The sequence below is a fragment of the Monopterus albus genome, unplaced genomic scaffold (assembly GCF_001952655.1).
Source record: "Monopterus albus unplaced genomic scaffold, M_albus_1.0 scaffold2.1, whole genome shotgun sequence".
Lineage (NCBI taxonomy): Eukaryota > Metazoa > Chordata > Actinopteri > Synbranchiformes > Synbranchidae > Monopterus > Monopterus albus.
Genome location: NW_018127882.1, coordinates 4,764,973 through 4,780,847, shown reverse-complemented (window position 1 = coordinate 4,780,847; position 15,875 = coordinate 4,764,973). Strand labels below are relative to the sequence as shown.

Sequence of the window (15,875 nt, the reverse complement as noted above, 5' to 3'; positions counted from 1 at the left end):
ATGCATTTTAAATAATAATTTTATATATTCACTATACAACAGTATGAACCCTCACATTGAACAGCTACAGCAAACTGCTTCCATGTAATGCATTATTAATAGCCCAAATATAGGATATATAAAAATAAAATATTCCATATGACTACTTTTACTTTTGATATTGTATATTGTAGGGTTTTTTTTATTGGAGTAAAGTACCTGAATATTTCTTCCACAACAAGTGTAATTATTTTACACACATGACTACTTTTACTTTTGATACTGTATTTTGTAGTTTTTTTATTGGAGTAAAGTACCTGAATATTTCTTCCACAACAAGTGTTATTATTTTACTTTTTCTCTTCATTTATCAGCCTTTATAGTGATGATTCTTTACTGAAAAGAAAAATTCACATACAAGACACTCAGACAACTTCTAAAACGTGATGCATTGATATGTATTAAACTATGCAATGTAACACTATGAACAGGATCAATATATAATGAGTGCCTATATACTTTAAGCATATTTTGCTGATACTAATATGATTTTACTTAAAATTTACATACAAAATATTTCGTTGTAATAGTATTTTTACTTTTGGTCTCAAATAAAGGCTACCACCACTGAATAAGGTTCAGAGGAAAATTACAAGACAAACATATGATACACTGATCAAACCCTGTCCCTACTCCATACTTGTATGCATGACTAAAGGTTGCACTGACACACAAAGCGACAGGGTTTATACTGTGTGTGTATGTGTGCAGCAGACGAGGCTGGGCCGGGACAATTGTTCACCCTGAGAGACACTTTGTGTCAGGCTGTAAACTGCTGCAGTTGGACTCCACACACACTTGCAACTTATATAACCTCACACATTCTTGCTCTATATGTTCTGCCTGTACCGTACTGCTTGTGGTGTGGAGTTCACCAGCAAATGGCAGAGTGACATACTCTGAGGGTTGCAACAGTGCCACCACAGATTGGTGGGTTTCCTCTGTGAAAAACTAAAATAGGCTTTCTTGTCCTCTCAAGTGAATTCAGAGAGGACTACGTTTCACCAGCGAGGAAGGCCTGTTGAACCTAAACAATGCACAGACTGACTCTTCGCCCCAAAAAGAGAGAACACTGATTTTGGATTGCCCCGGGTCCTGCAACATAAAGCCAAGAAAAAACAGAGTTGGAATGGGTTAGAAAAGTCTCCTCCTGTATTAGAACATGATGTTCCCAACGGTACAGCTGCAGCTCCATGCCGACAAGACAAAAGAGCTCAGGCTAAAAAACTGTATTTAAAATCCAATACAAGAGCCAACACACAAGATTCACAGCTGTAATATTTGTGCTTTAATCAAAGGTTAATACAGAGGCCTTGTTCAAATGTTAATATAATAATGCAGGAATAATTACCCCAAAACAGGTCACTGTACAGGCCCAGGGCCCCTGAACAAGCCTCTGGATATGACCTTTTCGAAGAAGTCAATCAAATGAGGCCAAAAGCAACCACAAAGAGAAAACCACAAAGTCTCAGTACCTCATTTCAATGGCACAGACAAAAAAAAACCCACTTGCTCTGTGGTGGCCCCGTGTTTCAGTGCTAAACTCATTCAGATATTATGTGACACATAAGGTTCACATGGAGTGAAAAAATAACAAGGCACAGTTTTTCACTTTCTTGTACATCTGAATGTGTTCAGGAGTTAGATTACGGAGCCAACGCAAAATATTGCTCTGACAAACACTGTACATTATACTGTATGTACTTTCTATTAACTAAGTTATCTGAAAATAAAATGGAACCAGTTTACTGACAGTGTAACCTTATTATATTACGTTATGCATGAGTTATCAATGTAACCCCCACAAAAATAACTTGATTCACAAATGCTTTCTGCGACCATGCTGCTATCATGCTGTTTGGGAGGCAGAGAAATGTTAATAACATTAGCAGTCATGCTAGTTCTCATTATTTCTGCAGCACAAGGCAACATATTGTAAGTCTGAGCTGTGCACAATGATGTGGGCTTGACCATCTTTCACATGAGGTGATTTTACACCACAGCAATGCCTAGCAACGGTACATCCACTACACGCAGGCAACAAGCATCACGTTACAAAACAAACCTGCTTCAACAACAAGGCCAACTGGAAGGGCCCTTCAAGACAAGTTAGCATTGGTGTAATGTATCTACTGCAAGTACATTTACTGAAATATAATTTGAGGTACTTGTACCTCATTATGTTATTTGTGTATTTCCATGGCACTACACTGAAACAAGTTCCCCTGCTGCCTTGAACAACAAAAGACCACACTGAAGGACACTTTCATCTGAAACAAGACACTTAAACAAAACACACAAGTTAAACATCTTTTGTATTGTAACTGAATATAATAATGCAGAAATAGTAACTGAAAAAAATGTTTACTGGAAAGAACACCAACTGACGAATGTGGCTGTATAGAACTAGTGGTGGAAGAAATATTCTTTTACTTAAAGTCTTGGATTTAAAATCTTACTTTACAAAATGTATTTATGTAACATGTACTTCTTCCAGCAAGCCAAAAGCCTGCTGGCCTCTGTAAGCCGCTTACAGTTTCAGATTTGTCTCTGCTGTGAAACATCCTCATTTTAAAGAAAACTATACAGTGACTACACTCAGGTGTTTACTCAGGGAGCAGCGCTGTTGCCATAGGAAAACGCAGAGTGAAACGAGAACGAGGCAAAAAGAAAACAGGAAGTATTGTAGGTCTACCAGGCAGTGTACAGTATTGATACTGTAAGTGCAGATAATGCTGACCCTTAGATGTCATGGTCCAGCACCTGTATCAGGTTAACCTGACCGGTGCCTCATAAAGTAATAATCTCCGCTCTGGTCGTTGTCTGGAGCTTGCAGTCTGTCAGATAGGAGTTTTATAGCTGTTAAGCAACTGACCTGCTGATGAGGGAAGGGGCAGCATGCAGACACTGTCAGTGACTGCCAAGACTAATCACGCAGCCTTATACTGGCAGACAGGGCAGGGCAAAGACCTGCCAACCACACACATTCAAGAGGTCTTTCAACACTTAAATGGCTGCGTGTACTGAAACCTTGCAACATGCGAGTTCACTCCAGCCATGACAAGAATATCTTCATACAGCAGCTCTTTGCAGTCCAGATTTCCATAGATTCATCAGAATAAAATGTATTTGCATTTTGCAGTAAAGTGGACTTTGATACACAGTTTTCTAAATGTCTGCTGTGAATGATGAAACAGCACATCTCCCTTACAACACTGGAGCCATTTCAAATCTGCAGTGTAGCATGCTGACTGAGGTTTCTCAAGACAGAAATGTGAGTGGGGACATGCTGTCGGCAGTTAGAGCTGTATTACAGAATATCAGTGTCATGGCCCAAAGCCCATTGAGAGCTGTTTGGTTGGAAGATGCAGCAAAAAATACAACTTTAAAGTGTACAGTGACCAGCCATAACATTGTGACCACTTGCCTTTTACTCAGTGTGCACCGTCTGTGGTCATGAGAACAAGTAAGAGAACTTTGTACACCAATTCAACAAATGAGGTTTAAAAGTTTAGTCTACAATAGATCAACCTCATCATCAGTGAGCCTTAGGCGTCCATGACCATGTCGCCGGTTCACTGTTTGTCCTTCCTTAGACGCTGTCGGTACTGTAGGTACTGACCACCACAGACTGGAAACACCCAACAAGACCTGCAGTGTAAGAGATGCTCTGACCCAGTCGCCAGCCATCACCATTTGGCCCTTGTCAAAGTCACTAAGATCCTTACTCTAGCTGTTTTTCTCACTTCCAACACAGCAACTTTGAGGACTGAATGTTCACTTGCTGCCTAATATACCTCACACACTGACAGGTGTCAGTGTAATGAGGTCATCAATATTATTCACTTCACCAGTCAGTGGTCATAATGTTATAGCTGATCAGTGTACATCTGAGAACTAATGTTATGGCTGATCAGTGTACATCTGCGAAGATTTGACTCATTTACTGCATGAAATAAATATCTGTCAAAACAAATGTCCTCTCTACATCCAGTTGGTTAGCTTTAGCTTAGAATAAAGTCTGGACACAAAGGAAAGCACCTAGCCTCTGAAGTTGACAAAATCCACCTAGTAGCGCTTCTAAAGCTCAGTAGAGCTCAGAGACAAATAGTCCCCCTGTAAAACGCTAAACTGTTGCTTTATGCTAAGCAAAGCTAACTGGCTGCTAGCTGTAGCATCATATATAATGATGCTACAGAAAATGAATATGTATATTTAGCAAAGTACAAAACTTTGACACACCCACGGTGACGGATTTGACCACTTTGGCAACAAGTGGGAACAATTTGTAAACAAAAAGTAATGATATGTCATTAAGTTAAACTTAGCAAACACATTCATTAATTAAAAAGAAACTACCATTCATTTATAGTAGAGTTGTATTTCTGGCCACCTGAATAGCAAAAGACAGACATTCACTCTCTTTTAGATCTGGTTTTGGTCTCCACCAACTCCTGAGGGAAATATCTGGCTCTTTAGCTGCTCAGTGCTTCTCTCCTCACCAGCTACTTGCTACCTTTGACCGTTTAGAGCTTTTTATCTAAAGACAGCCGCCTGCTGCAGCAGAAAAACACTCTGGCACATTATGAAGACAGATTATAAACTTGGCAATAAATTAAAAGCCTAGTAAATATGTTGATTAGCTTGCTGTAAAGAAAAATAAGTTCTATTCACATTTAATGCCTGGCCAGCTGTCATTGGTTTGGTTGACCCAGTTTATGTGAGTGGGCTGACCAGCACAGCCATTTTGATTTGCAGCCATTTATATGGCCCATTGTGAGTGGAAACAGAGGAAGACTGCAGCTTCTCACCACAGGGCTCATGCAGCACATTTTATGCAAACTCTCTGCCCTCTGTGTCCTCACTACGCCTGGTCAACAGAGGACCAGTCTGTTAGATGTTGGCTGGGTGCTCTTCACAGTACTCTCTTAATCACTGCTGTGCTGCTGAGAAAGAAGGGGCGGGGGGGCCTTTACAATCAGATTGGCTGCTCATGGTGAAGCTGTTGCTAAGGGGAGAGTTTCAATCCAATAGATGTGGCAGCATGTAGGAGAAACCACTTAATATACATCAAGTTAAACTGCAGTGCCATGGTGTTTGTGACAGCAGAAAATTTGTGACTGATTATCTTCAGACTTTCTCTGGAGGTTTTGAAAATCATGTTTTGTGCCAGGGTGCCATTTATAAGTCTATCTCAAAGTCAGTCTTATCACCTTTTATAGCTCAATTCACTTTACAGCTTTTTATTAGCTCTGGTATTATGAAACAATTAGTAAACTAGAATCCAACCAAATTAAGGTGTGAAATTACCACAAATAGTTAGCGGACTGGAGAGACAACACATTTTTACAATACGGACAGAATGGCCTATTAAATTACAGCATTTCTCAACAGCTACTGAAATAGCACAATTAATTTACACTACAAAAATGTTCGTGGCATCAAGCTGCAGTTACAGTGGGAGGAAACCACAGATCTTAGTTTTAGTGCACTTTAAAAAGGACGAACAAGGTGCAAAATCTTGTATTAAAGTGCTGCAACTTGCTTATCAGCACGGTTGACATAAAACAAACAATGACAGGAAAAGCAGTGTTTAACAAGTTGTTTGAAGAGCGCTATGGCCTCATGCAACAACTTGTAGCTCTGGCAAAAGCCACCTCAGTAAATCCCCTTGCCACGCCAGCATTACATGAAGCTGCTCAACAAGTCTAAATAAGATGTCAACTAGTTCATGTCACTGCATGTGAAAATACATCATACATTCTTACTTTACAACACTGTATTCAAGCTTTTAAATGAGCTACTTCAGGGGAAAAAAAAAGGCATCAACTGACAAAGTTTCGGGGATTTTATTTCAACTTAATTGCATTTTTGCATCAATATAAAAATGAGTCTGAAATATCCAAGGACACCAGATGAGCCATGCCACCAGAACACCTTGATATTACCATTTAAGTGGATCAACAGTGGCTACTAATTGAACAGGGCATGAGCGAATGAAAAAAAAAAAAAAAAAAGGCACAGCCTGTTACAGTAACAGTGAATCAATTTAAAAACCTTGCAGGTTAAGAGCCCTTCAGCTCAGTGCTTAAGTGATTTAATTTTTTTGAGAAGGGACAGAATTACCAACATTTAATCTCCTACATTCATCCCTTATTCACAATAACAGTCTGGTGGTAAACTCATGTTCAGGTTTGAAATGAAAAGACAAGAGGCCACGTTTCTGCACAAGCCAGAAGTGTGCTGCATCTGGACTTGGGTACAGACCTAAAACCTCCGCAAAGCACAAAATGTCAGCTGCTACACCCATGGGTATGTAGGCATCACTGGTTTCAGGTCTGTCTGCTGGGGGAAAGCTGGAGTGTTAGACGAGCGTAGTGGTAGCACTAGTCAGTTCTTTGACAGTCGAGATCCATCAGGAGGGGGCCCTTCTCAACATGACCCACTGTGCAAGTCAATCAGTCCATGGTGGAGGGGGTGACAGTAGTGATTTTATCTCATGAAGCTTCCTCCTCCGATTTCTCTCTTGTATCTGTTGGTCAGGTGGTCTGCTTGCAGTGTGAGTTTTGACAGAACCCCAAACAGTCCTCGGAGGTGATAATGGAACTGATGCTCCAGGTCAGAGTTGTCATCCAAGAGCAGATCCCCGGTGACTTGTTCCTTCTCCTCCTGCTTCACAGGAAGCTCTAGGAAACCGGCACCGCTGCTCACCTCCCTCCTCAACAGACCCCACTCCATGTCGTTCTTTATAGACTTGAGCAGCAGGTAGTGCTCGTACATGTCTTTCTGCTTGTTAGGACACTGTAGCTCCTGATTGTTGTTGTTGGCCTCCACCTCGCTGTCCGCCTGCTCCTCCAGCGGCAAGTCTCGCAGCAAGCTCGGCACCATGATGGTCTCATCCATGTTGTTGGCAGCTGCTATGAAGCGGTTCATGACGTTTAGGAGGGAGTGCTTGTTGCTGGCAGAGCCGCTGCTGATCTGCATCATGCCGAAGGCTTTAGATCGGCTTGGGTTGGTACAGTGTAGAGCTGGCAGGTGGGGTTATCGGTGTTTAGAGCTGGCTGATCTGCAAGAGGAAGAGAGGAAACATGAGGACGCTGCAGAAACGCAACAAAGCCAAATCCAGGCCTGGTATAATCCACCACTGAGCATGAATAAAGACAGCCAATTCACAAGCAGTCATAAACCTACTGCTCCAGGAAAAACGAAATCAGCTGAACATAACGTGACTTCTAACACAAACTAGACGGTTAACATCTCGACATGAACAATCACCATTTTGCCGCATTGTAACGCTCGAATCATATCAATACCTTTTACTTCCTGCGACTGAAATCCTAATGAGTATTCCTGAAAGACGCTTTAAATAACGGATGCAAACTAACCTGAACCACGAGGTGACCTAAAGAAAACGTCTCAGGATGTGCTGGTTATATAGTCTTCTCTTGGTCCGCACTCCACTCAATGCTGAGACGGAAACTGAAAATTAACCCAAGTGACTGGCACATGAAGCTTTTATATCACATACGCCGGGTAAGAAAGCAAAAAGACCACCCACCTAGCCTTTTCTACCGAACCAACTGGGCAGCATAAAGAAGTGTAGGCCGACTTAACATCTGATCCGCCACTGACCAATGAGAGCTCAGACCGCAGCTGTCAGTCAGACGCATGCGCACAGGGCTCGTCTGTAATTAGCTGTACCCAATTGACTTCATCTTTTTCCATCCCGTTCGCCTGAAGGCAACCATGATGCAAGAACTGCACAGTCGCAGGTGTACATGCAGGGTGTTTAGTTTTGTTGCCTTTTCCATTAATAATTAATTAACGCCTTGTTTGTTAGTCACATTTCGCTTGCATTTCATGTCTCCAGTCATTTTGTATGTAACAGCTGCCTCACGTGACTGCGACAGAACACTGCCATCTCGTGGTTGGTCGTTCGATTGAGTCACACTGGAGGAAATTACTATATCGCAAACACATAAAATGCTCTATTCTTATTCGAATTATTCTGGAGATGTTGCTTTTACCAGATGACTGTCGTTTAAAATGTGCCACTGCTGTACCGCCCCAACAGGCTGCAGAGGAGCGGACCGTTTACCTCGTCACATCAGGCTGAGCACAGGTGTATTTAATAAAGATAATTGACGAGGCGTGGCGGTGTTGAGTTAGTGCTATTAGTTACACCTGCGGTTTTCTTGTCATGACGACTTTAAATAGAGACAACAACCTCATAGAGTAGCACAGTCTAGAAAAACAATCTGTTAAACTGTTTTATCTGCTCATTGTAATTAACTTTTATCTAATCTTTTCTGACTAGATTTCACATTGGCCTGTTACTTGTCAACAAAAACACAATTTCTACTTGTATAAATAGATGTAGTGGAGAAAGGGGTGTTGCATCACTATCATGTAGATACAGTGGTTTGACTTATAGAACCTAAAACAGCAGTTTAACTAGTTTTATATGGTACTTTATATTAATGCTAACTTCAAATCCACATGCTAAAACTGTTAGTTTCGAGCGGGGACGGCTGTAACAGTGCATTAAAAATGTTACTACCATCCCCTTATCCCCTGAAGCCCAGTGACCAAGATATTCTGACACCTCTTAATGATGAGAATCTCTGCATTGTGTGCATGAACACTTTGCAAACTCAAGGCCAAAAGAAGTGTAGGTCAAGTACTTTGTCAGTTCAGGGGCCACAAACCCTACACCCAGGGGGCAGCGTCTACATTTTTCACATCTCTGACAGTGATTGAACCTTTATGGGACACTGGTACATTCACCCTATCTTCATAACCACCTGACAAACCTTGGAATTTCTTTTGCAAACCTCTAGAGCCTGAGTTTGGAGCTGTAGTAAACAAGGACAGATGTATCTTTAAATATTTAATCCAAAAATAACAATGGAACACTAGCTTATAGTAACCAATATTTTTGTCAGTAACTATAGATCTATCTTCATTAAAATGAACACCCCACAATGTGTCCAGTACTCAAACAGTGACCAATTAAAGTACAAAGACTTGGTGGGAACAGTCTGTGTACATGCAGTATATAGGAGGCAGGAAGCTCAGTGATTGAGCACAGTGAATTATCACAAGGCACAAAAAACCTCATATGTTTGTCTGCCAGAATATTTGTTCTCATCAGCTGGGGGACAGATGCTGTGCTCAGTGAAGATAATGGATTTCATCTTTATTTTTTTATTTTTTTAACAACTGTTTTCATACATCCAGAACAGAAAAACTATTTAACACTGAAAACTGTGGTGTTTAAGTTGGCTGGGCTTCTGTATTTGGCACTGATGAGTGCAGACCTTTAACAATACTGGCCTATATCAGATCATTAGTAACGCTCCTTTTCCACACAACTCAATCCTTTTACTGCCCGTCACACACCATCCATACATCTATCTCTCAGGTTAATGAGTTTCACACACAGAAATTTACTTAGTGTTGCAAAGAGGATTTTCAACTTACTGTCTAGATTAAATCAGCTCAGCGACAGACCACTTTGAGCTAAATTACAAAATAAGGCAGCTGCATTATGCAAAGACAAGAAACCAAAATGTCGACAGAAAGGTAGAGTCAGTTCAGTCAAGTGAAAAGTGAAAACATCTATCTAATGACATCTATGCTTAATGGAAATTCCATAATAAATCCAGGAGTCACAAAAGATCTCTGAAATGTCCAGGTTCCTTTTCTTTTTTGGTCAAACACTGCAGGTATTGTCCCTTTTTGATTTCCTTCAACATTTTTCACCTTCTGCTTGTCTGTTATTGGTGGAATAAAAAACAAAAAGCAGTGAGTGTTTTTCCCCTCTAAAATGATATTAACCGACACACAAGATTAAAATCACATGATTCATTTAACTCAGTTTGAGATGTTCATCAGCAACCTGCAAACACAGACAGAAAACAGGTTATTTAAAATAAATTAAAAAAATAAACTCATTCAGCATTGATGCACCGTCTTGGGTAGAAGAATCTACAATCTTAATTTGTGTAGAATATAATGTAGCATCCCAACAAGGAACTGCAGTGTTCACTTCTCCTAATATTTCATATCTTTACCAAATGACAGTCTTACCTGTTTCAGGCTGTATTAAACCATCTCATACTGGTTGTTGGTTATGTATCGAGACAAGCAGCAGGCCAGGAATATCCCAATGAGCTGAGGGAAAATCAATTTCACAATAAATGCTTTTCAGATTTGTCAAAACAGTTCCAATCAAATCACACCAAATGCATCTTTGCTGTTCTTGTATGAGGTGAAAAGGCTGCATGAAGCACCCACATCGGTGCACAGTCAAGCTATAAATAACTGCACATTCACTGTGTTGGCTAAACAAAGTGAAAACAGAGGTAAAAGCTGACGTTAGCATCTGAAGTAAATGTTATTTGATTCTGCACAGCTATCTGATTCAACTTTGCCCTGTTGTACTTTGTTTTATAATGTGATGCTTGATTAGAAATCAACATGTTTTTACATTTATACTGTGTAGACTGTGAGAACCACACTGTCCTTCACAACTCCTTACATAACAGACACATAATAGTTCATGATGTACCTGGAAGAATGCAATCCCAAAAGAGATCCCTGCGATGATTCCCAGGTTGGCCTCCATCACAGTGGTCACCTGTGCAAAGCAGCCCTACACACCACAAAATAACGATTTATAGAGTGGCTTTTATAATTTGCTACACACACAGCTGGGCCACTGTTGAACTAAACTGATAAGCCTGTGTGTTGCCAGTATGTATATATTAATTAAGAATGACTAATTTGCTCCACAGTATCCAGTGAACTCACCACTGTGTACACCTCATTCTCAGCCTTGCTGAGGTCTTTCAGGGTGTCTGGTGAGCACTTGGTGTTGTCTTTGCAGCAGCTGGTAGGGATGCCCCGCTCTTTAAAGTAAGCTGTGTCGCCCCAGTCAGTATAATTATCCACCCCGCAGCAATGCAGCTACACAGAAAACCACAAAATGAACAAAACTTTGTAACAAATTTCTTTATGCAACAGAAAATTGGTCAGAAAGTGTCTAATGACAAAAACAACAGTTTTTTTTTTTCTGAAATGCAATGAGTGATGTCACTGCAGATGTTTTGGATCACCTACTGGGAAAATGAATGCAGTGAAAGCTTGAAAAGTCTAAACATGCAAGAGCAGTGCTACGGTGCTTATCTGCTCCCTGTGGTTCAGTGCTGCTGACTTAGCCATTATAATGTACTTATACAAACAAGGCCTGCTTTGTGCAATGAGACACAAAACAATGTGTGACAAGAGCGGCACCCTTAATGTAACGAAAACCTCCCACTTACAGTCCTCTGGATGTTGTCAACGGCGTTGTCGTCAGTGCCATTGTAGGACGTCACAGCCTTTTGGTAGGCACTGCGCATTGTGGCTTTGATCTGGTGAATTCAAAACAAAGTAGATGATATATTTTTGTGAGCTGATGTGATTCAAATATTTTATTCTGTTTCACCAGTAACTCACCTCATGTCTAAAGATGAAGCCTGAGATTCCAGCAACAAGTTCAGCCAGGAACACCAAGATCAAAAACATGGCATACTGAAGAAACAAAACAAGGAAGAAAAACAGTTACACAAGGTCACATCTGAGGAGAATAATTCAAGGATCACTGCTCCTTAACTGACCAGTTTGAGCATCCATGGGCTGCCACGGCATGTGGCGAAGCAACCGAACATTCCGAAAATAATGATGATAGATGATGGCTCCAGTCCCGATTAGGACATATGGTGCATTGGTGCTCTCCTCAGCAGCCAGGGAGAAGTAGGCCTCAAGGTTCACCTTCCCCCACACCCCGATGGCCAGCAGGATCACGCCTGTGAACTGAAGAAGACAGCAGGGCGAGTCGGCAATGGCACCAAAGAGCAAGATGAGCAGGACTTTTAGGGCTGTGTCTGACACAAAAGCTCTGATCAAAGGTTTAAACCCAATATTACACCCCAGTACAAGAACGTTCTATCAAATCACAACTACCTGAATGAAACCTACAGTCTTTCAATGATAAATGAAGAATCACTTCATGTTTATGCGCTACAATTTGAAGACAGGTAAAACTCAAAATGTGGTACTTAGCTTAAGCACTTCCAGAATTTTTTTGTACACTTTGCTAATAAAAACTGGAACGACACAAATTTGATAGACTCAAGGCTTAACAAATAACCTGACTTGTTTCAAAATGGAGCATAAAATGGGAAAAAAAAGAACTAGCTGCAACACTAACTGAAAACCAGCCCTTCACACCATCACATTTTGCTTTGTACCAAGCAACGATCATGCATATAGCTGCTCAGAACAGTGATTTGCAGAGAACCTGGTAAGTAACAGGGATACCTTTAATTAAGAACCACAATGGGCTGAACCCACAGATGAGGTCTAGGAGGTTAATGAAGCTCTGAGACAGGATGTGCAATGACTTTGCTCACAATCACAGCACATTTGATAGTCACAAGATTTTGATTCTTATGCTGCAAACGATTTTTTCTTTAGCTGCTAACATTTTAGTGAAAACACAACTGGGACTCTCCACCAGCTGCAGCCTGTTTTATCATCTCAGCATCTTTCCCTTTAACAGAACCCACACAAGCCATTAGCCTGTGGGGAGGCATCTACTCAACCAGCCAGGAACAATAAATTGTCAGATAAAAGCACTGACCTGAACTTTGCGTTAGCAGCAGCAGTCTGAGATGGCTGTTTACTTGGTACAAAGATTAACGGGGCGAGCAATGATAAGTGTTCACTTTTTATCTGAAAACAAGGTCATGTTTATATTTTGCCCACATGTAAATGGGGCTGCAACTGTGAAGTATTTTTATGATCATTTATTCTACAATTATGTCCTTCTGTTAAATGAAAATAAAGCAATATATTTAAAAATATCTTGTTTCATTTAATACTGAAGATATTAGGTTATGTAAAAGACAAAGGAAAACATTATACATACAGCAATTAGTTGATTAGCTGCTATTTTCAGATTTCTGACACAAGACCAAATGATGAATACACAGAAAAAATGACCAACCACTAAATCAATAATGAAAATACAAAGATGGAAGAAGATGTTTAGTATTGTTCGATAATGCTTTATTTTACAGTTCCAAGATGTTCTAATCATTTGCCATAATTTTCATATTAAAATATAGGTAGGTAGGTAGGATTTTATTGATCCCACAATGGGGATGGTTCTGTGTTCCAGTAGCAAAAGTGAGCAGCAACAAAACGCCATAAGAACAAACACCACACACATACTGGATCTTGAGAAACAAATTCCAAAGTACCTAAAACCAAACAGAATATAATATTTGAGAGACAATCATGAACAAGAATGATCCTCCCACAATTAGTCTCTGAGAACAAATCAAAATACTTAAGAACAAGACAAGATATAGTATTCAAGAGATCAAGAAATCAAGGTCAAGAACATTACTACCCATCCCATTTATATACCTTTGCACCAAAAATAGAAAAAATAAATACTGTGTTTAATTTCTGAACCTACACATAAATAATGCCAATTGACTAATTGCTAACCTAAGTTAGAGTTTTTTTTACTTAGTGCACAGTGGACCAGCTTTACATTAAACACAAAAATGGATACAAAAATAAACAAATTTGATAAAGCTGTGATGTTTTATGGGTTTCCCCCACAGCTGTACATTCTGGCAGCTGAAACGTGTACTTTCGATCAGCCATGTGTTTTTTTTTTCCCTTGGATTTTGACATTTATAGGAAAAAAAAACTAATATCAATTAATAGCTCAATTGATTAATTGACTACTCCCTATAGTATACGTTGCACATTACTAAACTGCACTATAAAATGACAGGAATGAGAAGTAAATCTAACCCTGAATGTATAATTATCGCATCTGATAACTCGATAGCTTCACCGTGAGGTAGTGGAAAGTGTCAATGAGTGACACAAGCTAACAGCTAATAATTTTCTCCTTCGAGCGGCCGAACGACGCTAACGTCTGCTCCAACGGCAACGTCTCTAACGGTCAGTAACTCACATATTCAACAAGTGGTTCGTTATGTCAACACAAAACCAACGCCGCTTTGGCTTGTGGACATTTATTTAACACATTCAACTCCGTGTGTGTCCCTGTCGTGATGTGGGGAAATGATGTTAGCTAGTCCGTTTAGCCCCGCTGGCATCGTAGCCCATTGTTGCTCCTTTAGCTTGTTGTCCCCCCCGTGCCATGTCATACAACTCACCCAGAATATGAGGCTGTAGGAGATGAGGAAAGTCTTCAGGCAGGTGATGACTGGCTTCGTCTGAAGCCGTCGAGACGGCGGCGACATAGCAGTATTCACAAGATTAAACTGGAGGGGAAAAAAAGAAGAAAAGTTCACTTCACAGCGTCCTGGTATGGAGAAGGGAAAACTTCAGAGATAAATCCAAGGCGAGAGGGGGAAGTGTCGTCACCAGCGAGGATTCACTTTCCTGAAGGGAACCAGGACCTGCGTCAAGTTTGCAGCACCTGTTACGTCACAGCATCCTGTGATACCGATTTCAAAATAAAACACCCATTGAAAACGAACCAACGAACAATAATAGAGGACTTGTTGGTGAAACTTTGATAACTTGATTGGCAGTTTACTAATCTCGAAATCACATTTTAGAAAAAATTGTATGCCCCAAAAATCCAAGAACATTTTAGAAGGAAGACTGAATCAAAAAGTTGAAATTTTGCAACCACTTGAATTATAGAGAGCCATTCATGGGATCAAAATCAATTGCATTTAGGCCCTCTACCTCCAGCAGTTTAATAAAGTCCCCCTTTTCTAACACAGTGATGTTTATTTTTCCAAACATAAGTGACCACAAAGAGACACAAAATGACCATAAAGAATCCATAATCTCTCTATTGTAAAAAGCAGTCCTAACCAGACAGTTTTCTTGTAAGGAGTCACAAGCCAAAAATGTTGACAACCACTGGATTATGTAGCATATGTAGAACATTAATATTTAAATTAGGCCTAACCAAATAACTAATGGATGGCTGTGCTATGGAAGCTAAATCTCACCCACAGAACTATGATTTTGTGTCATTTTTTGACTCAGTGTACATTTGACCTCATAAATGCAACTGATTGCTATGTCAAATAATTTTTACTTAGTAGCAGACCTCATGATTTTGATTCATTATCTCATAATTAACTATCCACACTATATTAGTTTTTGTTAGTCATAATATCTAATTTTTTCCTAGAGGAAAAGTGACCTCTATATGCACCTGATTTTCTATTTCCACCAATTTGTTATTAGGCTACTATTCTGAAAGTGATTTACATTGTGTATGTTTTTAACACAAAATGTCCTGACAACAGATGAACAGTGTCAGATGTTTGTCAAGTTCTGAGACTGACAAATTACCAGAGTTATACATGGGCCGATTAAAGTTTATAGATTACATGGTAACATCCAAAGGGTTCATTTGATTTGTCGTCTTTGCTTTAAACAAACAAACATTCTCCAGTCTGGTGCTTTTAAATATGAGCCCTTGTCAAAAGAAAACACATAGATAAATGTTTAAAAGAAACTTCTAACAGTGTTTTATCTTTCAGGTCTCGATGGTTCATCCTGCAACAGAGTGACTTACACTGTCAGAACCATCTGTGCCTTCAGAGGCTCATCAGTGGACATTTCTTGCACATACAACAGTTTTGGATCTGTCACATCCAAGTTCTGGTTCAGTCCTGAACATAGTCGTCGTTGGCAGAGTCCCTCACAGCCTGAGGACCTTAGTGGAGACTCCCAGTATGCAGGTCGTGTCCAGGTCCTCGAGACAGAGACAGGAC

The 15,875-nt window shown here is 40.1% G+C and overlaps 2 protein-coding genes across 4 annotated transcripts; both read right to left on the bottom strand.

Annotated features, from left to right (window-relative positions):
• Positions 1-5,911: 5,911 nt before the first annotated feature.
• On the bottom strand, positions 5,912-8,161 carry mid1ip1l (MID1 interacting protein 1, like). Of its 3 annotated transcripts, XM_020596553.1 has the most exons (3): positions 7,598-8,055; positions 7,425-7,506; positions 5,912-7,105 (listed from the first exon to the last, which is right to left on the bottom strand). In XM_020596553.1, exon 3 carries the CDS (start codon positions 7,024-7,026, stop codon positions 6,532-6,534), a length of 495 nt encoding a protein of 164 aa, XP_020452209.1. In that variant the 5' UTR covers positions 7,027-7,105; positions 7,425-7,506; positions 7,598-8,055; the 3' UTR covers positions 5,912-6,531. The 3 variants fall into 3 exon arrangements, with proteins under 3 accessions (XP_020452209.1, XP_020452218.1, XP_020452227.1); XM_020596562.1 differs by lacking the exons at positions 7,425-7,506; positions 7,598-8,055 and adding an exon at positions 8,067-8,161; XM_020596571.1 differs by lacking the exon at positions 7,598-8,055 and having other exon boundaries at positions 7,353-7,437.
• A 1,052-nt stretch (positions 8,162-9,213) lies between these two features.
• tspan6 (tetraspanin 6) lies at positions 9,214-15,192 on the bottom strand. The gene is given in 9 exon segments (XM_020592201.1): positions 9,214-9,940; positions 10,132-10,215; positions 10,613-10,696; positions 10,855-11,010; positions 11,367-11,456; positions 11,542-11,616; positions 11,703-11,777; positions 11,779-11,898; positions 14,289-15,192. Coding segments are annotated over 8 exon segments (756 nt in total). The 5' UTR covers positions 14,376-15,192; the 3' UTR covers positions 9,214-9,940; positions 10,132-10,146.
• Positions 15,193-15,875: the final 683 nt, after the last annotated feature.

Bases quoted from the DNA above. Each gene is read 5' to 3' on its own strand.
- mid1ip1l (XM_020596562.1), bottom strand. From the start codon at position 7,026: ATGATGCAGATCAGCAGCGGCTCTGCCAGCAACAAGCACTCCCTCCTA.